The 24397-nt window shown below is 41.4% G+C and overlaps 1 protein-coding gene across 1 annotated transcript; it reads right to left on the bottom strand.

Moving 5' to 3' along the window:
* Window positions 1–8011: 8011 nt before the first annotated feature.
* sfrp1 (secreted frizzled related protein 1) lies at window positions 8012–23978 on the bottom strand. The gene is made up of 3 exons (XM_005806599.3): window positions 23465–23978; window positions 19098–19178; window positions 8012–9198 (listed from the first exon to the last, which is right to left on the bottom strand). Exons 1-3 carry the CDS (start codon window positions 23976–23978, stop codon window positions 8873–8875), a joined length of 921 nt encoding a protein of 306 aa, XP_005806656.1. The 3' UTR covers window positions 8012–8872.
* Between the last annotated feature and the right edge of the window lie 419 nt (window positions 23979–24397).

The following is a 24397-nucleotide window of genomic DNA, read 5'->3' as shown; positions in this document are numbered from 1 at the left end:
GATTATGTTCTGTACTATACCAGTCTCAAGAGAAGATTGAAATATAAAGAACGGTGACACTGATTCTTGGATTTCCTGCTCTGTTGCTCTCTCCTGATTCTTTGTGTCTTTTAAAAATTCGCCTCGCATCCATCCTCAGTGACGCTGTTGTTGAACAAGCATCCATGGGTGCGGATGTTGAGAGCAGCTAGGTGCATGGCGTACGTCTCTAGGCAACCGTGACAGCAGCATCTGCTGGCAGCACTGTTCCATAGCAGGCCAGGAGGTCCTGTGTAATTCCCGCCATGACAGAGTTACTGGTGTAGCCCAAAGTGTATTGCCACTGGGATTAGTGCTGTGGCCCTAGTGATACCTTTGTCGGCCAGGTATTTGCACAAACTCCATTGATACTTGCCTCTATTTTTTCTAACTGTAGTAACTCTTGTATAATATAAAAAAAACCTTCCACTCTGACTTTGTGCAGGAGTCTAAAACAGCCTTTCATTTTAAAATGTGGTGGGCCAAGAGCCACGTCTTTGATGTAGCAAGACATCTTTCCTAATTCCTTCTATGATGCCTTGTAATCAAAGCTACACCACTTCTAAAACACATCTTTTCTTTTTGAGGCAGAGCTTTTTTTTATATCAGTTTGCCTCTGAGTGCTCTTGATCTTTATAGGGAGCTGGGTTTATTGTGCCGTACATTGCGTGAATCTCTCCTTTTGATGCAAGAAAATGTAATCCTAGTGAAGTTTCCATATAGATGCTGAGCTTGATCAGATCTGAGTTCTCAGTCCATCGATGAACACTGGGTCCTTGCTTCCAAGCTGTTCCACTTCTTATGCATAAAAACTTTCTGTCGCAGTTATGAGGAAAATATCTACAGAGCTGGACTCAAACTAGTACTACGCAATAGACCAACGGAATATGTCCATCATCATCATTGATATCTTTAATTTGCCATAAGTTTGCTACAAGCCCAAATTTGCGATGAGCTACACTGCATCAAGAGCTCTTCTACAGATAGGAACTGAAAGGCCCAGATGGAGCTTTGAACTTCCATTGCGGAGCACATGGTTGAAATTTTTCTTTTGTGCTTGCGTCCAAATCTTTATTAGCTGGCTTTGGTTTCAGCTGTAATTGCTTTGCTGCACACACTGCTCATATCGTAGCTGATCGGGCCTCGGCCTAAACACATCCTGCTGTGTTGGATGGGAACAGGATCTTGACCTTAAGGCTTTGTGTGCTAGCTCTCAATCTGAGAGAGCCGGTAAACTTTTGGAGGACTACTTGAATTATAATATAATCTATTATTTTCTTTTAGGGTTTTTTTTTTGTCATACTGGATTAAGGCACCAATATCCCTTTGATATAAAGTAAAGAGTTGCTCTTTTAGGTGAAAAATGTATAATTGATAATAACTTGGATCATTTGGCCTATAAGTGTGAGTGAATTAAAATATTTTTTTATAAAGTGCTTTGAGACTGTTGTGAAATGGCACTATGTATAAACTGAATTGAATTTTAGCAAAGGTGCTTGCTGATAGTCTTTATTAATGAGGATAATGCTGACAAAGTTGTAATTTGCAGTGTTTTTTTGTCTTCTGTTGACTGAAACATTCAATACTCAAACTTTTGACATCTCTCTCTGTACATACCTTTACACACATCACAAATCATTCCACTCCACCTTTTTATGGATCCATAAGGCTCGGAACATCTTTCACCAAGAATGAAGTGCTCAAGCTGAGGACTGAGTAAACTCGTTTTAAGTGATTGTAAAAAAAAAAAAAAGGAGAGAGAGAAAGAAGAAAACAACAGTTCAGACTGGGTTTACCCCTCCTTTCTTTCCAAATGATTTTCTGAGTAAGAACTGTTTGTTTCTGTGAGCAGAACTGATGAAATTCACCTGAGAATTTTGGCTTCAGAAACCCGAGAAAGCGGCGTTGAGCAACAGCTAAACATTTCAGTTCTGAAATGTTTAGCTGTCTGCGTTAAAGTCTGAACGCATCTGGCATTTACCGCACTTAAATACTAAGAGTAAATTTACCATGTAAAACATACTTGAAGTAAAAGTATAGAGTAAAAGTAAATGGTTGGAATTTAGAAAATAACATTTATTAGGCGCAATATTCAATGACAAAAGAAACTCTTAGAAAATTGGAACCGGACAATGAAAGTGTTCCCACAGAACTACGATGAACGTTAGAGAATTATATAGACAAACTGAACTTGTCTTTACCGCAGCTTTACCGTATGGAGCTGAGTAGTTAACTGAAGCTGTAGAGGTGTTTGTTCATCTTCAGAAGGAGTTATTTTTCAAAGTTGTGTGAATTCAGCCTCGCTCTTCTTGGACTGAAGACAAATCCTGCAACGCTGAAGAGGTTTTTGTCAGCTGCTGAGGCACGGGGAGGAGTTTTCTAGAACTTTATTCCAGATTAACGGTGCATAAAAGCTTAATCCTGCCTCTCCATGTTTAGTTCTGGTTCTGGGGATGCAGAGCAGAACCAGAACGAGCGGTCTACTGGAAGGCTGATACAACAACAGCAGATCTCAAATTTTAAAGTCCTTGGCATCAGTTAAAGACATCACAGGATTATTAGAGAACAAACCTGTGATGCCTTCACAGAGCAGCTGGATTACGATTAAACACAGGTGTACTGTATTTACTGACAAGGTGACTTCTGATGGTAAACTGGTTTCGCTGGATCTGACTGAGCGGTCCCAGATTTTAAAAAAAGGCCACACTGAACATACATGGAGCACTTTTCAGACTTTTAGAGAGACAGAGAAAGGAACATTTCTTCCACGCCATCAAAAATAGAGAAGTTCACAGGGAGTGAACAGTTTTGCAAGCCACCGCAACAACAGACAATTGTCTTAAAGAATCAGCCATTCAAAACATTTTAAGTCTCCAAAGTAGAAGCAGCTGTTTCTGATTCGGAGCGCCGTTTGATTACCCCTCTGTGGTTTTTTTTGACAAGCCTTTATTGGTTTTAAAACAATAATAAATCCTCATTTTTCACACCGCAGCTCTATGTTATTTGGCCGGTCACACACGGCTGATGGTCACCCACAACTGAACCGCCATGTTGGCGCTAGCAGCTCAGGACTGCATGCAGAAAGTTATGCCTTTTTAATGCTGCAGAATTCCTGATATGATGTTTGGATTTCTCTGATTATGCTAAAACCAAATGCTCTCTGATCACTGCTTGGTAACTGCTAACCTCCTTTAGTGAGGAGTAAGAATCAAGCTATGCAGGAATTACTAAAGCTGGGGGGATCTGATCCAGAATCGAGCGAATATGGTTACTGGAACAACAACGCACCTACGATGATATCACCCTCTTAAAACTAATGGCTATTATTCAGAAACATGAGGCTGCTGCCCACATGTGGCCCACACTAGACACACACACACACACACACACACGCCTCCTCCTGGCCTCTTGTGTACTTCTGTGAACACAAATGCAATGTTTAAGCTCCTCTGTTTTGCTTAAACTGCTGTCTGTATTTTGATGACTGTTCATGTCATAATTGTATGCTTTAAGTGCTACTACCAACATCAAACTGCCTGAAGTTCAATTAAAAAAGAAAAAAAAGAAAAAACCAAGATTAATGGGAACAATGTGCCATATTTTACTACGATTTTTGAATTCCGCAACGATATGCTCTGTAATCCCTTTTGCCGACTCATTCCTCCTCAAACCTGCAGACAAGCCAGAGACATTAACTAAGAGCTCTGTGGCAGAGAGTCAACCACAGAGGGAAAAACACACTTCTGGATTTCAAAGACTAAATTTATGCGGCGACACACACACACGCCCACACACACCGACACACAGAGAGGAAGCTTCAGTAAAGCCAGTGGTGCTCTTTTGAAATGTCCAAAGTCAGCCCAGTGTGTGTTAAAGAGGGAACATTAAACATCATGCTGCATCAGGAAATAGTTTTATTCCGACAAGTAAATGTGATTTGTGAATATGTTCCTGATCTGTGATGTCAATCTCTTCTCTTCCATCAATCATAACGGACGATACTCACATCCCAGACTCCAACTTCTCTCTACCCGGCTTTCTACCCCTACCCAGGATATGTGGAAGTTTGTCTTTGCTACCTGAAAATTGAGCAATTAGCATGTCCTCCCAGTCATACAACAGCAGGCTTCAGTCAGTCAGCTTCAGTCCAAGACTCTCCGCTGCCAGAGATCCTTCTTGCACACAACCATTCTTTGAAGATACTTGGATGACATAAATTATGATGACATTTCATTTCCCTTTGGAATAAATTAAGCATTTTTGAATTGCTCTTGGTCTATTGAATACAATAAACCAAGAGAATACAATAGACTCTTGGAGCAAGTATTCAATAAGGACTTCACTTCTGGTGATCTAAAAAAGAACAACACTTTGTTTGGGTCCCCAGGTTGATGTCAGGAATAAGGACGTGGAATAAGAACTTATATCAATAGCCCAGCTCTGCAAGCTCATCCAAGAATCAGTACATAAAGCATAAACTGAATTAGTCAGAACTGAAAGTGGCTAACCTTCTAGTTTCTGTTGCTCAACCTCAAAATGTGTTCATTAGAAAAAACTAAATAATGCAAAGATAACTAAATCTTAAGTAAGTAAGTGATTTGGAACCAGTAAAACCAGTAGGTTCACCGGCAGTCTGAGGTTTTTTGTGAAACAAGGAGGGCAACAGGATGCCATCTCTCACATCACCTCTTAATTGCACAGATGCCCTGGATTTTCTGGGGCTCCAAGTAACGATTAAAAAGTAAAATCCACATCTGAGATATATTTTCCGATGGTGAAGCCATTACTGGAACCAGATGGGAAAAATGTGGGCCTGTTTGATACATCCTGGTTTTTAACAGGCTTTTTTATTGTCAAGCTGGTTTTACGTTTTTTTCTGTTTTAAAAAAAACTTATGTTTTTGCTTAGTTTTAGATGGTTGCACACATTACATTTTTCAAATGAAACGGCCTTAAAAAAGAGAAACCTGTTGAGTCTGCCCATCAAAATTAACTTTATGAAAACATTTCCTTTAAATAAGATTCTCAATTCAGTTCCCCTTAGGGAAGTATTGTTAGGAGCAGTTAATGATGCTCATCTCTGGATTAGAATTTACAGGCAACATACCAAGACGCCAACAGTGTGTGAAGAAGCAAATCCAAACAGAAAGACGGCGAGATATCGTCCAAAAAATAGAGGTAAGACGTGTCACGCTCGAGAGATTTTCTGGTGCAGAGATCTGGCAACCTTATGGCTTCTCCTTTCAAAACAGCGTGAAATTGTTCGTTACGAACGGCTCCGTTTGATACATTCGTCAAAGCAGCAGCTGCCTGCGCCGGCCTTTCTCTGCTGCGTTCTAACAGGGTCACACGTCACATGTAAAGACCCAAATGTGGCCTACGACAGATAAGAGATCGCACAGTTGAGGAGATGATTTCAAGATGGCAAACGTATTCAGGCATAAGCCTGAAGATAACTGCTTCTCACACGTGACTTGCCTTTTGAAAAATTTAAATTAAAAAAAAGTGTCAGTCCCTACTTGGATCTAGTTTATGATTGAAGGAGGTGATGAATGTGGAATTTAAAAGGAACCCTACTTCCATCATGGGAGAAGAAACGGAGTGGGTTGAGGAATGTAAATACCTCAGTGTTCACCTAAACGACAGACTGGACTTGAGCCTTGACTGTGAAACGTCTACAAGATGAAGCTTAGTTCCTTCTGTATTTGCAGCAAGATGCAAGAGTGCCATCTCTTCTACTGTCATATGTTGGGTAGCAATTTCATAGCCTCAGACTTAGAAAGGCCCAACAATCTGATAAAGAAGGCTGCTTCTGTTCTGGGGAACGATTGTGGAATCTCTGGAGATGATGATAGAAGGAAGGATTCTTCATAAAATTAATTAAATTATGCACAGCCCTGAACATCCTCTTCATGAGACTGTTGGATCTATGGTCTATGTGAAAGTTCAAACATTCATATGGACCCCGATGGTCTTGGGGGCATAAGCAGCTGTTTGCTTTTCCTTTAGCCAGCCGTCATCATCTCATTCCTCCATGGAACATTACCTGACTTATTAAAGGTTTTCTCTAAATAAGTTCAGATTAGCCGTGAAGATGGAGCAAGGATAGCAAACTACAAAACATAAAGGTAGCGCTGAAAAAATGACAAAACCTTCAGAGGAAGGGCAGTAATGTAAAAACGTCTGACCCATTTGGACCTTCCTGTAATTATGAGTCTGGTCAGTCCACCAGACATGATGATGCTTATAGCAGCTTAAGCCAGGAAAGCATTGTTTTATTTTTCTAACTTAAACATGTTTTATTGTTAAGGCTGTGGAATATTATTTCCCGCTTTAAACAGTAACAATTGGGATTTATTGTTCAGGTTGTGACTGATACACACTTCCCTGTGCTGTTATTTCTGCCCAGAACACGATCTACTGTGAACTCAGTTCTGATGGATAATGTGAGCTTAGCCGTTTGGCTAGCGGTTGGAGTCAGCTTGTTGATGGCAGTCTTGGGAAACTTGTAATTACAAGGTTCCTTCTGGAGAATTCACACAAAAAAAAACAGAATGGAGGTGTATTTCTTCAGTTGGGGCAAATGCAGTACAGTCACCTGTGTATTTTGGATCCAGAGCTCCTGAGACATGGACTGGACCTTCACTCTGCCACCAGGAGGAAAGGGTTTCAGATAGCAAGGTGCGTGCTGGCCTCTCTGATGTTGCCCTCCTGAGCAACAGGGGAAAGAGACGACTACTTCCTTCTGCTGCTCAGTTTTGTAATCAGACATTGGGTTTTCATTCAGTGAAACTCCTCCTCTTCCTGTTGAAACTGAAAGTATGTTAAAAAGTTCAATGTGGGATTAGTAGTTTTCACAGTAGCCCCCTGTAGTCAGTTGTCACTGGGCTGGAGGTCCAACACATTAATTATTTTATCTTAAGAGGTTCTTAAGTTTAAATTTGGCTTAGTTGATGCACTGTGAACACATTTTTGGTAAGCTGCCTTTTATGCTGCTTCAAATAAAGAACATTGTGTTTACTATATTGTTAATCATTTAGAAGTCAATATTGAAAAAATAAACAAAACTGTAAAACTGCGATGTTGGGTGCGATGCAGTCAGAACTTTGGGTACAGCTAACTTCTGTGCAGGTACATGTCAGATAAAAAGTTGCCCTGTTGCTGTGTGACCGTCTCATTTCTGTCATGACATGCTAACAGCTCAACTTCCAGGCAGCGGAGGCAATATTGAACAGTGATACATCCTGGATGACACCATCAGTTGTTAGCAAGTACTGTTAATCCGCTGCATTTGATTAGGGGAAAAAAATGTCATTGTACTCATGGAAAATGTCTTTGGACCGTCACTTTGAAATTTGCTATGGTCTTTCAACATCCTTCCTCCAAACTCAACACCTTGGACTTGTGTTTTGTTGTATTTACAATGAAGGCATCCATTTTCTGTTGGTGCTGTTCCAAGTGACAAATTGGGAAAACAATGACTTCTGCTCACGTTGCACTTGTTAGCCAGGCTAGTAAATCTAGTGCTTTTTACATCTTGAAACTGGTCAAAGCAAAATGTTCACTAACAAGATGTGTGTGTGCAACTCACATCAGCGATGGACAAAATGTAAATTAAAACATTGTTACTAAATTCATCGTTTTGGTACTGTGGCCAAAACGATTTTGCTGTTTGAGGGTTTTGAGGAGCGTTGGGTGGCTCTGCTGGTAGAGCGCTCGCACCATGTGGAGAGGCTGTAGTCCTAACTCCGTTCTCCTGGATTCGATTCCTTGCCACGGGTCATTTGCTGCACGTCTACCCCTTCTTCCTCTGCTGATTTCCTATCTGTTCCCAGCTCAATAAAGTCCACTAGAGCCTAAAACAAAAAATTTTAAAAAGAAGAAACCTCCAGTTTCTAAACACAACATGTTAGCATGTTTTCTACGACCGCATGTGAAAAATTGAAAAAGTTCAAGTTTCAATTGAGCTGTTTGAACAGAACAAGTCGGCATTATACAGTGAATTAATACTTTGTGACACTGTTTTATTTTTTCATATTTTATGTCAAATTTATATATGTACAGTATACGTAATGAGCAATACTGACATTCAAATATGAAAAAAGAAATTGTGCTAAAGTGGAAATGTCAAAGCAGAACAGACATAAACACCAAGTTTAGATACACTGTGCCAGATTTAGCATTTTAAACACACAGAAAAACACATGAACCGATACTAAAGCAGACTTCGCAATGTGCATCATGAAACCCAACAAAAAGCATTTCCTCAATGCTAACTGTGTTTCGCTCAGCTTGACATGTATTTATCATACAGAAGCAATATCTCATACTTTTTGTCACTGTCAAAGCTCAAGCACACACATATAGGTTAAAACAATAAGTTCTCAAGACTCAAGAATAGGTTTTCTTGCCTCTTTTCAGGGTTAGCCGACGTTAGCACATTGAAGCAGGAACATGCTAGCAAGGCCTATCCATAGCAACAATTATATAATGTTTGCTACTTTCAGCTACATACATCAAAATAAAATTGACATGACTTTATATTTACCGTAGAAAACTTGTAAGCAGAATTAATCTAACTTTTAGAAATACAAGCGTTTGGTCAGAAAAACCAACCCACCCTCTGACTCGGCAGTCTTTCCCCTTGACCTGAAGGGCTCACATTAAATTCACCTTTTGTCGTCATTCACCGCCGAGTTTATCCTAAACCGAGCAGCGGACATTCTGAAGAATATGTGTAAAAATACAGAGATATGTAGGAATATAAACAGAACAACAGAAAGCAAAGTTTGGCGGTGCTTTTGCCAGTTCAAATGTAGAATGCAATTCAACTAGATTCGGGGGCTGCGGGTGTACTATTTAAATGTGTGTGTGAATTCAGGACATTGGTGGGTTTTCAGTGTCTTCATGGCCTTTTTGAACTCCGTGTTGGACTTGTCCCACTTGTGGATGCCTGTGAGGAGGTACTGCTTATCCACCTTCCGGCCCATGATTAGATACTGGTTCGCTATGTTGTCCAGCTGTTGGCATGGGCAGTCCGCGCCGTTCTTCAAGTACAACACCAGCTTTTTTAGGTCTTTCTTCTTCAGGTTCCCCTGTTTTATCAACTTCTTTCTTTTTTGCAGGATCACCTTGCGGTCCGCGTTTTCTCGTTTCACCTCCTTTATCTTGGCCTTGATAGCTGTGATGAAGACACATTGAGACAAAAACATAGATTGCTTTAGATCCAAACGTGAGGGGGAAGGACATTTTGTCTTAGCATATCCTTACCGCTTAAAGCATCAGGTTAATGTTTAATATGCAGGAAAATAGAGATTTAAGGTTGCCTTCACACAGCAGGTCTTTATGACTAATTCCGATTTCCTGCTGAAATTTATTTATTTATTTTTTTTGCATGTTCATTCATATAGGGTGATGTTTGTAAAGTTAAAACTTTACAAATAACAATTTGGGTTATTTAGCCTGTCAGAGAAAAATCTGAGGTTCATTTCTCAAGGTCAGATTTTCACAATGTTACACTTTCAAACTAAATCTCTAATTTGCCCACTAAATATTTAGCTCCAAACTAAATGTTAAGATTGATAAAAAAAGTACTCCAAACTAAATATGTAGTTAGCAAGCTAAATATTTAGTTTACACACTGAATTACATGCTGTCTAATATAGCATATAAAGTACTAAAAATTAATAATGATTACACAAAAACAAACAATCTCAGTCGTCCGCTGAGCACCATCAGAAATCAAAAACCAAAGTCTTTATCATTGGACCGCTACCAACAGTTCAACGTGAAGATGAGATACACTTAAAGCATCAGTAAACTCTGGCTGCAATCCCAGAATCTTCCATCTTCAAACCAGACGGATTCTGTCTCAATAAATCTGGACCAGAATGAATCACTTCAACCACCTTTCGCTCTGTGACTCAGAAACAAGACTCCATGAACCAGCAGAACACGTTCAACGCCGACCCGGCGGAGAGAGCACAAGAACTTTGAGGACGGATGAGCTGAAGGAAGATTCCCTCATCATCACAACGGCCGATACCAACTGTACACCAGGAGCACGCTGTTCCACAACAACCAGATAAGATGCTGTCTCCTAGGAAACCACCTAGTAACCGAGCCTCTGGTGCTCCATCTCCTGGCTCGCCCTTTCTAAACTTCACTGGAAGAAAATTAATGGATGACGAATAAAGACGTGAACATCCTGACCAAGTATTCAAACAACAAATACTATATCCTCACCAACTTTTAACTGGATGTCTGATATAATGACGTGGACAGGTACCAGGCATCAGTTCTGCACCTCTTGTGCCCCAAATACAGTAGAATTTATAGTAGAATCCCTGTAAGAGAAATACCACAGCTGAAAAAAACCATACGGGTCTTTATTCCATCTAAAGCAAACCGAAAAATGATTTCTACCACCAGGGGACTTAAACTGCATTTGCTGGAAGTCAGATCTATATCAGAAAAATCTGTCTTAATTATGACTTTATTACTGAGCATAATATCCATAACATGCTGTTGGCAAAAACATAGCTATATGGAAACAGTGAGACGCAAAACTCCCAAAAGTGTTGAAAATACATTAAAAAAACAAGTTTAAAAAAAAAACAACTGTAATAATATACTGTACAAAATTACAACAAAAAACACTGCGCCGTTATCAGAAATAGAAATAGTATGGATCCAAAGGACATGCAACTGAGGAGGACAACTTTTTTTTTTAAATGTACATAATGAGCGTGTGTACTGAACTGAACACAAAATGACAGACTATTTTTAACACAGTACATCAGTGCAGTGCAGACTAACTATTTAGATTTTCAACATCCACATTAATCCCAAAATAGAGGCGCAAAAACGCTGTGATACACTTCAAAACTTTGGTTTGACGCAACGCGCTAAACAGGAAACCCACAATCGAGGACACACTCTGCACATCGTCTATGACAATTTGACTGTTACCTTCAAAAACACAATTTCTGTTGACCCCTTTAACCAAAGCGATACGACTATATAATGTTTTTTGAGGATAAGACATCTGAAGCTTTTAAATCAGCCTGTAATTATCCTGTAACGCGGTTATAGGAGTTGGTAGGTAACCCCCACTCTAAAATCTCACATCATTACTCCAGTCAAAATGACAGTTAGAGGGAAGAAATCTCAATGGAACAAATGAAAAAGAACAGAAAATGAATAGCAGAAAAACCCGAATCCATGTTCACTACGAAATCTACAAAGACGGACTCCAAAGCTTTTTGACACTGAAACATACAAGAGAAACATTCTTTGAGTAAATCCTTTGAAATGCCAGCAATGCTTGTGCCTTGGGGATGACAGGTTTCCAAAACCTGCCATGTCTGTGGCATCTGAACGCCACTTTACCAGAACCTGCAATGGATTTGCTAACTTCTTTCCAGAGAAAATTCAAAAATTGCCAGGCGTCATGTCATGGCTCATTTTCCAGCAGGACAACGACCCAAAGCACATGGCCCAGATCTCAAAGGCTTCAGAACCGCAGTGTGAGTCCTGGAGAGACCGAGCCAGAGTCCAGACTGGGATCTGACTGAACGTCTCTGGAGAGATCTGACCAATCCCATCCAACCTGATGGAGGTGGAAAAGAACTGCAGAGAAGAACGAAGCAAACTGCCTAAAGGTAGGTGAGCTGAGCTGGAGGCTTCATGTTCAAAATGACTGCAAGATGGAACTGCTGCCACAGGTGAGTCAACAATGCATTAAACAACGGCTGGGAAGGCTCGCATAACTGTGATATCTTGGTTTTATGTTTTTAATAAACTTGCAAAACACTCAAAATTTTTTTCCGTAGTTTTGTAACGAGGTATTGGTGTGTAGAAAAAAGATTTTGTGGAAAGAGATTCATTTAATACAATACGGAATCATGCTGTAGCATAACCAACTGTGGAAAAAGTGAAGAGCTGTGAATACTTTCCAGGTGCACAATAAAACCCCACACACACCCTGAGGACACAAGACCAAGTCGCAGCGCTACGGCTGGAAAAAAACAAACAAAAAAGAAATCATCTGACTTTGACATACAGTGCAAATAAAATAAATAAGTAGGAATAATTGTCTGCCTCCAGCAAAGAACTGAAGTGGTTAAAAATTAAACAGGTCTTTTTATTTTTCCCCAGTTTTAAAACATTACATCCCTTTTGACTTCCTGAACTCTCCTTTTCCACTTCTGTCTTCCATTACTAATTAAAGTAATAAAGTGCTTCTCTTTCCGTCCACTGAATTAATGTTGCGCATGTAAGGGATTAAAAGATTTATCCCCCTCGCTGTGAAAGGGCTTAGTGCTTTGTGGAATCAAACTGGACACCACTCATAATTAGTGAGCCACGATGGAGACATCCTGGCCAATACCTGCAAGACGTTCATCCAGATAAGTCTTCCAGCACCTATAATCTCCTGAAGTTCGAACTTTCTTTGACCTTGGTGTTTTCAGGGGGAACTGATCTTTTCAGCACGATCACATAGTGAGATCTGGTCATTTCTTTGAAACGGACTCTGCTATTCCTCCAAAAGCTTGGTGTCAGTGGCACAAAATCCACCCTGGGTCCATTACTGAGCAAAATTGCTGCGTTAAAGCAAGTGGCTTTAACTACCCAGTAGTTAAATACAGTCATCTACGGGTAGCTTTAATTACTCAGTAGTTAAAGCTACTCAGTATCTTTAACTAGCTACTCAGTAGCAAATGAGTAAATAGACAAGATCCAAACCAGATGCCAAAGAACAAAACTACCAAATCTGATGGAACCACGAAGCAGGCAGCATGAAGTGGCTGCTCCGTGTCGTCTGCATCAGAAACTATGAAAGACCCAGGATCAGAAACGTAACTCAAACTGAAAACTGTCAAAAGCGAGTGCTGTCAAGAACAGTGATATTTCACCTGTTCCCTAGCCTGGCCAATGCCTTGTTGTGCAACTCAGCTTGATTAAAATCTTGTTTCACAGACAGTCTGGGCTTCCTCCCATTGACTTGGATTCCTCCAGTAGAAAGGAATCCATTGGCCAATCAGCGAACAGAAGGAGGGGTTGCTTCCAAATACTGAATGAACTTTAACAGCAATTTTTCTTTGCAGTAGAGGGATGGTTGTTTTCAGCTAAAGCTATTTCCAGTCAAATGTTAGCAACTGGGTAACAATTGCTAACTTCAACAGAGTCCATGCCTCAGTAACCGTTTTTCCAACAGCCGAGACTCCAGACGCTCTGGGTGAAGCAAAGCGTAGGACAGGGGGCTGGTTCCCAAAAATCCAACTAAAGCTGACATTTCGATCAAGACAATGTGGGGGGTCGCTAGCACTGGTAGCATGATCGACCTTGGCACTATGCTAGCTGAACTTCGGTCACATTATTCCAAGTTCAGTGAATTCAAAACCTAGCTGGGCACCAGAGATAACTGTCGTGGTGAAATGGCAAAGTCGGTCGCTGCTTTGCAGAAAAACCCTTATAGACGTAAAGCAAAATATAGCCGCTAAAGTTCCATAACTGGAGGAAGCTGAAAACAGAATCAGGTCAGCAGAGGAGCTACGGGAAAAGAGCATGACCGACCCTAACAACGCCCCGACGGGAATACGGGCTTGTTAAATCGTGAATTGACCGTAATTAATGACATATGTTTAGTTCAAATAACATAACAAACTAAATGATCCACGTCTACACAGCAACACTAACAAACCTGGAGTCAGCCGTAGCTGTCATGTCAAGCCAGTAAGTGGCGCTGTGATTTTAGCATGTGCATGAACGCACATGCACTTTTGACCCTTAGCTTCCACCCCGCTATCTTTCATCACATCGTAAACAATAACCTGTCTCTGTCTCCCAGGAACGATGTGCTCACATAACACAGATATTTTTTCTTATCAGAAATTGTGCTAACTTGAACAGGTTCAGTAACACAGTGCATAGTTGTGTATCTGCCGAGGCGTAATCTGTGCATCCTGTGCATGTGCACTTCCAAACCTTCACGCCTCCACAGTGGGATGTCCCAGAAAAGTTACTACAGTCACTGGTTTTGTAAACCCTGTCAACCTTGATATCCAACTGACATACACTATCCAAGCTGTCACAAAAATCTGGGCGGCAACCAGACCTCTGGAGAGCCCTCTAACGGACGTCGGAGGCCGGAGCAACTACCACATTTATTTCATTCATGCAGTCGCAGAGTGTAGAGTGGACCATAATGCATTGCTGCTCAAGTAATTTGGTTTTACTGCTTCAGGACCTGGATGACTGATTGTAATTAGTAGAACCTTAAGCTCAACTATGCGTGGGTTTTGTAGCAGGATAAAGATCCATTTTACACAAGCAAGTTCACATCTGATTTGCTAAAAAATAAAACATTTAAAAAAAAAAATCAAGAAGTCAAATACTTTTTCATGGCACCGTACATAATAAATCTAAATCAAGACCTGCTAGCCTCCAGACATGTTTACCCAAATCACTGTTTGCAGTGAATGACGCGAGTTCACGTGATGCAAGGCTACAAGTTCAGCTCTCACCAGACTTCAACAAGCCCTTTCTCTCTGCTACACTTTCCAATGTCTATAAATGTAAAAACAAGAGGTACATTTGAGCAAAAGTTCAATTTAGTAGAGTTTCCAGCTCCATTTTGTCTTGACATGCTCAGCCGAGCAATTTAAGGCACTAAAGAGTCTGGAGTTGGTGTCATAATCTTTGTTTAGTTGTTGGCTTCAGGAAATTACTGAAATTCTATCGGACATATTTGCTGCTAATATTGCTCACTTGTCTGTTACGATATGAACATTTTTTTTTGTTGTTTCGTTTTATCGGCCGATCAACAAAACACACGCGTCTGTTTGGACAGAAATTATGGAGAGATGTCAGAAAACTCAGTGAGTGCCCATCTGCAAAACAATAACTTCCAAAACACTGCAACCTCTTCACCAACTCAACAAGAACTGCACCCCTGATGAAAAAAACCCAAAAAGATACACCAGACTAATTCACTCTTAGCTTTAAATCTGTGTTGCTCTTCTGGGAAAAGACAATTGCGCAATTACTTGGAAGTGTGAAGAGAGCAGCAGCATCCTACTTGACATTTACCTCAGCTAAGAGGAACACGTCTTTCCCAGCTTCCAGTAAATGAGGTTTAAAGAGAACCAAAAGAAGAAAAACATACTCTCTCGCTGCCAGGTCGTGAATATTTTACACACGATTGGTTCGTGCCGCTTAACAGAGGCTCTGGTGCGAGTCGCTGATTCGTTTCTCGACCCTCCCTGCGGTTTCCCCGGCCGAGCGATCCAACGGGGACGAGGAGCAACATCCTGTCCATCTCTCATGTCTGCTTTTGCGTTTTCCCCCTCGACAACAAAGATCAGGCAAACACGCCCGTAACCGGGATGCAGAAACCCCCCCCGGATCCTAAAAACACACTTTTTACCCACTAAACACTGAAGAGTCAAGTTGAAACCAGCAGAATGGAATCCGGATGATGGCCTTATCTGTTGGGGGCGGTAAAGTGTTTCGTGATTAGAGCCAGGCTTTTTCCACCAGTGTGTTTTCTTTTCTACTCAAAGACAAGACACTAACCCGTGTTTGGCCTCAGGTATCCCAAGGTATATTTATAGCTGCGGTTTTCTCTTTGGTCTGAAACCTAACTCTTCTGAAAGAAAGAAAAAAAATACAAAAATCGTTTTTTATGTATATTCTTCTCGTGTCAGACTCTCTCTCTTTGTTTGGTCTTAATAAAGTTAAATTGAACTACAGGCAAAAATCCGATGCTTTGCAGAAATGATGACTCCCCCCCCTGTTACACACACGTTCACTTAAAGCGGTGTATCAACTTCAGCCTGACAGTAAATCTGCCTGTGTATCCTCACTTGTCAGCTGGTTAGGGGACTTATTGCAAGCAAGCAAAACAACATTTGTCTTCAACAGACATGAAACGAGCCAAAAATGCCCCCGCCTCCCCACCTCCCATCCACCACTCGCCCCGCTCTCCTCCTGGCAAATGAGGACACACAGAAAAAGAAAGAAAAAAAAAAAGAAAGGCGAGTCCCATCACCGCAACATAAACACCGAGGCAGTTCGTTAAAACAAACGTAACCTTAAACTCCTCTCGAGAACCGCTGGAAAGTCTGGTTCCAATGTGCGTCCGGGCGGGCTGTGCTCGCTCGGCATGGCACCCGGCTCTCAGGGCGCCACGGCTCCAGGCTCCACTAATAAGTAAAGCACCAGGCGCTTCTGTGTCTCATGTACGCCGCTCGCATGTATTGCTGGAGTCCCCTCGAGATGCAGTCCCAGTGGGTGTTTACGGTGAACTCTGCAGCAGTAGGGGGGGGGGGGGGTGTCGATTTGCTTGGTTTGCCACAAGCATTTCAATGTGCAGGTACATGCAAGGTGCGACATTTTAAATATCTCTGTTGAACTTGCTGAAACCGACTGGGCTACCAAGGTTACACTCTTATAAATACCCACTGCAGCCAGCTATGTTCCTTCCTCGCTTGCTTTTTTTGGGTTTGTTGTTTATTGGACATTTTCCATTCAAGTCGGACTGAAAACGCTCTGCTAGACATCTCACAAAGTTCCCTCAGTAACAATGGGCAGATTTTTCTGTCCCGTTTTTCCTAACTAGAAAGTGACCAATAGGTGGTCTGTAGGTGGTTTTGAAGGGTTAATAAACCCTCGAAATGTTGTAACTGCAATTAAGCACGAATGGAAGTTTTACAGCGAAAGGTTTGACGTTTTTCAGACGAGGTTTGGTGAAAAGTTCAACTTTTGTAGAAAACGGGAAAAAAATCAGTTGAGACGTGACAGGCTCACAGCGGCTCAGGTAGAGCCCTTATTTTAGCTGATGTTAGCAATTTAAACACAATTCAAACTGGAGCTATGGGACACAACACCTCACTCTCTGATATCAGCCATCTATGCTTTCACAAGAGACGGATGTTTGGAGGCACGTTCCTCAGCAGAACAATTTCCCCATTGCTATGCAAACAAACACTGGATCAGACGACCTCATCAGCTGCATGTGCGTGTAAGGAGAATTACCCAACAACAGAACCCGGACAGCTACAAAACTGTCAAGATGCAAAAACTCCTCTGCAAGCGTTAGGGCAGACTGACACGAGGCAGACTCAACAAACAGAGGTTTGATAGCAAAGCAAAGCTGCTTGAGACCTCGAGAGAACCTTTTTCTTTTTTGAAAATATGTGCATTAGATGTCTGTTTAAATACATATAAATCCCAAATTATTTATTCTGCTGATAGATTGAGATATTCTACTTTTTATGAATATATATATTTTTTCTGATAGGAAAAGATGCAATGAAAATATACAGGATGTATAATAGAAAAAAAAAACCTGTTATACATCTACGTTATTATATTAAATATTACATATTTACGTTTTATCAAAACAAATTGCAGGTCAAAAACCCCTTATGCTGTGTTTAAAGATTAATGGAAAGGCCTTTGATGACCTTTCAGAAAAGAAACCATTCTTGGAAATTTCTAGTCAGTTCTTTGATTCATCTGGTATTTTTGGCCATTTATCTGTTGTTATAAATCTTTTGTCTTGGAGGTTGGAAGACCTTGTCTGGTTGCTCAACTTCAAACATTAATATTATTTCCAATCAAAAGAGTACTTTAAATCTCCATCTGTCATGAAAACATATAATTCCGGGCTTCACTGTAAAGTATTGGAAAGACACGCATATTTTCAGTCTGAGTGGTTTAATCGCTCTGACCAGCTAAAAAGGGGGACCAGTTTGACTTCCTGTAAGCTTTCCTCTGCTGAGGATTTCTTCACTTTTGTAAAATCTGACTGTCTCTGTCTCTTTAAGAAGCTACAAACTCCGCCTTCAGCAGTTATCACTATGACACTTGTCTGCTTTATGTAGAGGAGCCATTACATTCACTGAACTTCTCTTCAAAAATATCTGGACTGTCCCTTTAAAGTAGCAGTGGTCAGAGCTTTCATTTGTCGTTGGTAGCATTGCTAACTGCTAAATAGCTCACAACAGGCTATGCTAGCTGCAGAGAACAAAGGGGGGCTAGCAAGCGTGGTTCTGCTCTGTTAGCACTGGGAGACGGCAGAGGAGCTTGATTTTTTCTCACATTATATGTCTCATAGTATGCCGTCACAACATAGTGACTGTTTCAACAAATATGTAAAACAATATATATGGATTTTTCTTTAATAAAACGTACATAATGCAGCTTTAATACAGAAACATACTGCAAGTAACAATGTTAATATGTTATTTTTGAAATGCTGCACTTCTGTCCATTTCTTTGTTTTACTTGACCAATCAGGTTAGCCAAACGCTTTGGCTAAGTTGGAAAACGGCATCACTGGATTAAATCTGACGCTTAAATATCGTGGGTGACTTAAACTAATTCTTTCCAAGTACAGCGTAAGAATTAGCAGCCAATGTTTCAACAAACGTTTACCAGACAAATATGTAAAGAAAAAATTATTTGTTAGCCAACAGAAAGGGCAAAATCACCAGGTCGATAAGGACCCTGTTCAGGGATTTTATGAACTTTTGCGTAAATTTCTAGTAAAAAGTGTCACCCTGGTACATTTTACTCATTAGCTTTTTATTGGCTAACAAAGTCCTTTTTTTTTAATTAGGACTCGTAAAACACGCCACAGTAAAATAAATGGAAAGCGCATTTAGAAATGACTATTGAATTCAGTGTTTTCAGGAGATTACTTCTCATCATGTTTAACATTCTGTACAGTTTGTCACAGCTGACCGTCCACCATATGGAAAAGTTCACCTGTAACACGAACCAGCCCAGACGGCAGAGCACACACCCAGCTTTACTACTGCCACATAACGGCTCCAACGACCCTAAATTCATTAGTCAAATGACCTCGTCCTCCACCAAGGCCTGAACACAGATAACTCACATTTAACTGACGGGCAAAGTCGGATGAAACGTCTGCAACTATAAGCGTTGAGAGCTTCACTTCGAATATTTGCGCAATCATAGAAATAATCTAAATAAAACCCACTGAACCAGTTAATCATTGCCAAGGTGGAGAAGGACGTCTTTAGTGAATGTCTCCGGGACGCTTACCAAACTCGCTGGCACACATGTGCTCCAACATGGTGTCTGTTTTCATTTCATTGCCACATGGAGGACAGACGGAAGGGGGGCCTGGGAAGGAAAACAAAAAAATAAGTAAATAAATGGAAATATAATGAATAAAGTTGGTGAAATGTCAGAAATTGATTAGTCACAAATTAGCATAACCCATCTGAAAGAACTAAAACTCCTGTGATTTTTGGATTCCAAATTTCCACGTCTCTCTCTCGCTCTCTCTCTCTATGCAAACATCTCGTCTTGTTCTTGTTGTCACTCAACTTGTTTCTTTAGCTTCACGTGTCCTGGCGACCTGACCTCACAGAAGAATGTCCTCCGCTTTTACAGCCAGCTGTAACTAAGTGCGGCAGTAAACACTCCGCTTCACTTTCTACGCAGCTTTCGCAGCAAGCCTCCTCGACGGTAACATTGTTCCATGTGGAAAACAACTACAAAGATCTGAGAAATGCATAAAAAAAAGAAGAAATAGTATTGATATTCAGTTACAGCTTACCGGAATGGTCAGAAATTCCAAGAAATGGTAGCTCATGGAGAACAAAGGAAGCCAACATAGGTTTAGCCAAAACGTTCTGACTGGAGGCATATCTGCAAATACTTTACTACCACAGTTTAATTTTTATAATAGTGCAAACGAAAGCTTCGTGCCAAACAGCTGAGAACTACTTTTCCGAAGTTGGACCTTTTTTTTGGTCCCGGTTTGTGGAATCCTGCAGCACTGACCTTTAACAGATCCTGGTATCTCAGTGTTGACTCAGATCAATCAAAAGATAGGGGCAGGTAAGGTGGAAACTAATAGCCTCTTTTAGTTGCCAGATGTCAGTTACACATGTTTAACGAAGGCTTGTGAAAGTAACACCCAAGGCGCAAAGTGCTTGGTGCGAAGTAGACTCTGTTTTCAGAGTCACTGGATCTTTTGTCTGTCTGTACCCTTTAAGTTCATTAACACCAGACTACTGCATGGAAACCTCTGTTAACATTCAGTAACGGCCGAGGAGATCAATCTGCATTTGTTCTGCCTTTATCCACCTCAGCATTAGATACTGGCCCTTTCTGAGCCATTACTGACAACAGAAGACACAAAAAACTTTGAGTTGATTAGCTTTAAAGGGGCAGTATTATGCATTGATGCAGGTCAATCAAATAACTGTTAGCTTCAGTTGTTATAAAAATCTTTATATTTATGAAATATGACTTAAAAGAAGCTTGACTTCACAATTTAACACCTTGCAATTGGGCCTCTGCCTCTTTAAAAAACTCTTCATCTTTCTGAAATTCCGCCCTCAGAAAGTCGTCACAACATGGCTCCTCTCTTAACCCTTGTTTCTACCAGCGACGCACTGAGAAGTAGCTCCTATAATGAGCTCGGCTGATGCGCAGTTCCATCAGGTGTTTGCTAACTGCTGCTGGCTAGTCTGAAGGAGCTGAGTGGGGAAGTCGCAGGGGAGGGCTGTTTTGAAACGGTGGCGCTTGGTCTCACCGAGTGTTTGTCACAGCGGAACGGTTGCCACGGGAGATTCAAGGACTTCTCAAACATGGACGAAAGAATCAAGGCGACACTCCAGGTATGTTTTTGATGAGGGGAATAACAATACCACATGATGTAAAGCTAAAAAATAAATGAGAATAAATCAATACTGCCCCTTTAAGAAGCTTGCGTGAAATCACCGTCTTAGTTTATTCTTCGAGTTGACAAGTGACAGCAGGTGGTGTCTGGGGAGGGCAGAGCTTGTGTGGTCCCCAACCTCAACCTGCAAATGCAAACTTTTACCAAAAATCCACCTAAGTCCCTCTATGCCACTCTTGGAGTAGGTACTCCCCCCCTCACCCCGCTCACCCCACAAAAAGCTGTTAAATGTTAACACACACAGAAACATTAAACTGCCCTGAGCTCTGTCTAGGTTATGTATTTAAGCGTAATGTTTTTCAGTAAAATAAAATAATAATAATAAAACGTCTCTGAAAGCTGCATTTACACCTCCAGGTGGCAGTAAAAGTAAGTTGATGATGTGGTGATGGAAGGTCACACGGTGTAGCGCTTAATGGGAATGAATCAGTTGTGCTTTCTCCTCTCCCTCCTCTGTGCAGTTCGTTAAAGTGCCCAGAGCCGACGCTGCTGGCACAGCAGCCCACCTCCCAAACCTCAAGTATTTAGAACCGGTCCAAGCTTGATCCTTGAAGAAACTGTGTTTTGTTTGTTTGTGGGGTTTTTTTTGTTTTGTTTTGTTTTGCTTTACAACATATAGTTTTGTCCTGGACAACCTGAGCTTAGCCCATCTGATTCTGACAGGACGCATGAAGTGACGGTGGAATGCGTCCTCGGCAGCGCTGCTGGAATCCGCCCGCGGCCAGGATTCCGACCCGACTGTCTTTCAGCGTTTCATCCCTCATCGGATTCAATGTGCTTGTCAGACAACGAGCATTAATACATGCAGGTACTGGCTTTTTCGTTGCAGCTGGACTACCTCCCAGCATTGTCCTCCAAAACTCGGCAAACACCTTAAAATAATCGCTACCATCTGGAGTCCCCCCCCCCCCGGCTCACCCCTCCATTACCCCCTCCTCCCCCAATATTTTGTGATCATTCAAAGTCGACAGCAGGCAGCTTCGCATTCACACTAAAGGGAGTGCTTAGGTAGCCGATTATGATGAAAATAAACTATTCACTTTTAGTTTTAGCAGTTCTTTGGCCGGGGGGGGGAGGGGGGCGGGGTAAATGGGAGCAGATTTGGCTTTTCACAGCTCTGTTTTCTCTTCCAAAAGGTGTTATTTGGTTTCTCTGTGTGGGGTTTGCATGTGCAAATACACCGTTACCCCTAAAACAACATTCCCGAGCTCATTTAAGAGTGTTACGAGGGTTAGGACGGTGTTGACTTTTGCACAACAGCAAAAGTGCCTGGGATTTGTTTTCTATATCAGGTAAGAAGCTTACGTTTGGTACCTAATTTATTTTTTTATTTTTATTTTTGCTGGAGAGCAAAATCCTACATTGTTTTATTACACCGAACATGAAAATAAAGCCAGACGCATGTCAGTATATTCCATTTTCTAAGGCGCCTCTGAATGAATGTAACACTGTTCCTTGTATTTCTGTTACAACATAAAGAATTTGGGACATTAAAAGGAATTCCTGATTATTTTACAAACATAAAAAGCTGCTTATTAAATGTAAACATCTAAATAGCGTTGTAGAGGACGGATCTAAGCGTCATTGTATTGTCACTGCACATGTTAACTGTTTGTCCCCATTATTGTTGTTTTTCTCACAGTCTGGTTTTGTAGACGTGACGCTTGCTGCAGATTTCTAATAAACGTCTGAACTATGAACTAACTTGTGGTCTTTGTTTCTATGAGTGAAATTCAGTCTTCATCCAGACTGCACTAAAACTGCAGAATTTACAAGGGAAACTCACCGATTCTTTGACAAAATGATCAAAGTTTCATGCAGTATTAATAACAGAATTAACAGGGAGGTATTTATTGGTACAACTTTCAATCTACTTTCTAGACAACAGATTTCTTGACTGATTTAGAGCTGAAGTTCCAGTTCCTCATCCAAACAGCATTAACATTTCGGACTGAAAATCGAAAAGAAAAATCGTCTTTTTTTTATTGTTTTCTCATTATTTACGTTGCCATGGCAGCAGATATTATAGTAATGCTCCTCTGTAATTTCTTTCAGACCTTTATAGACCGAGGGATGATGTTGATGAATGTGAAGGTAAATGGTGTAAAAACTCTAACTTCTCCCAATTCTTAGGATTTGAAATTGTTTTTTTTGTATCTGTCGCCATGACAGCAGAAATCTATTTTTATCAAAAGTGTTGATTCATTTGCAAATCTCACATAACACTGAACCTCCTTCAACTAACAATACATGCCAAGAATTCAACTTAAAAATATACGTCTTTATTAGCATCGTATCTAGCTTTTTTTTTTTTTTTTTTTTACTATCTGGTAATAACAGGAGTGACGGAAATAGTTAACTGTTTTTTTTTTTTATCACTTTTTTGGAACTCGTATAAATAATTCATTGATTCATTTATGAATATGTTAAACGTAGCTATCATCTCCAGCCGTCACCGACGTGAAGAACTAACCCTTAGTGTCGTCACCTTTCTGTCAAAAATGACTAAAACCAAAAAAAAAAAACAAGAAAAAAACATAAGCCATTATTTTTAGGAAGCCGATGATATTACATCCTCATCAAAACTACCAGTAATAAGCTTGTTAATTAATTCATTATTATTATTATTATTATTATTATTATTATTATTATTATTATTATTATTATTATTATTATTATTATTATTATTATTAGGAGTGTCGGGACGTGTCGTTACCTGTAGTCTCGGGGGCCTCGGTGACGTTGGGCGCCATGGTAATGCACACGTCATGATCGGGAAACTTGTCGCAGATGAGCATCTCCGGCCACGGGTAGCCGAACGCCTCCATGATCGGGGTGCAGCCGTCCCGCACCGCCTCGCACAGCTTCCGGCACGGGTAGATGGGGCGATCCAGGCACACGGGTGCGAAGAGCGAGCAGAGGAAGACCTGCGTGCTCGGGTGGCACCTCTTGTGCACCAGCGGCACCCAGCTGCTGGCCTGCTGCTTCACCTCCCCCATCGTTTCGTGCTCCAGCAGGTTGGGCAGCAGCATCTCGGCGTAGCCCACGCCGTGGCAGAGCCGCAGGTCCTCCGGGATCCCCACGCACTGGGGGGACTTGCCGTAGATGGGCCTCGAAGAAAAATCCACCTTCCAAGTCACGTACTCGTACTCCGACGCTCTGCACGCCGACATGAACGCCACCGTCACGACCATCCCGATCGTTCTCCAGAGAGCAGAAACGGACCTCATGTTTGTTGTTGTTGTTGTTGTTTTCGAGTCCTACCCGCGGCGTTCACTTTATCAGGGGGGACTCGGAAGGCGAGTGCGGAGGAAGCCTCTCCAACTTTGCTCTGCCGCTCTGTGCGTCTGCGTCCGGCTTCAGCGAAAGTTGGACGAGCTGAAGCCCCAGCGCGCGCTGAGGGTGGAAACAAGAGGGGATTGTAAAGCACCCCACCCATCCCAACCCAACTTCCCCCCCCCCCCCCCCCCCCCCGACCAATCACAGCGCGTCTGCGCCTTTTGCTTCTCTGCTGTCAGTCAAAGGTTTTAATTACCCCCAGAGTAAAACACCGCAGGAGCCTGTTTGACCCCCCTCCCCTGCTGTCCATTTTCGGCGCTGTTGATGCTTATAGGGAGGAAATGAATACGTGGTTTTAAAGGCTTTACAA

The sequence above is a fragment of the Xiphophorus maculatus genome, chromosome 12 (assembly GCF_002775205.1).
Source record: "Xiphophorus maculatus strain JP 163 A chromosome 12, X_maculatus-5.0-male, whole genome shotgun sequence".
In the NCBI taxonomy this organism is placed as follows: domain Eukaryota; kingdom Metazoa; phylum Chordata; class Actinopteri; order Cyprinodontiformes; family Poeciliidae; genus Xiphophorus; species Xiphophorus maculatus.
This window is presented reverse-complemented; position numbering and strand designations above follow the sequence as displayed.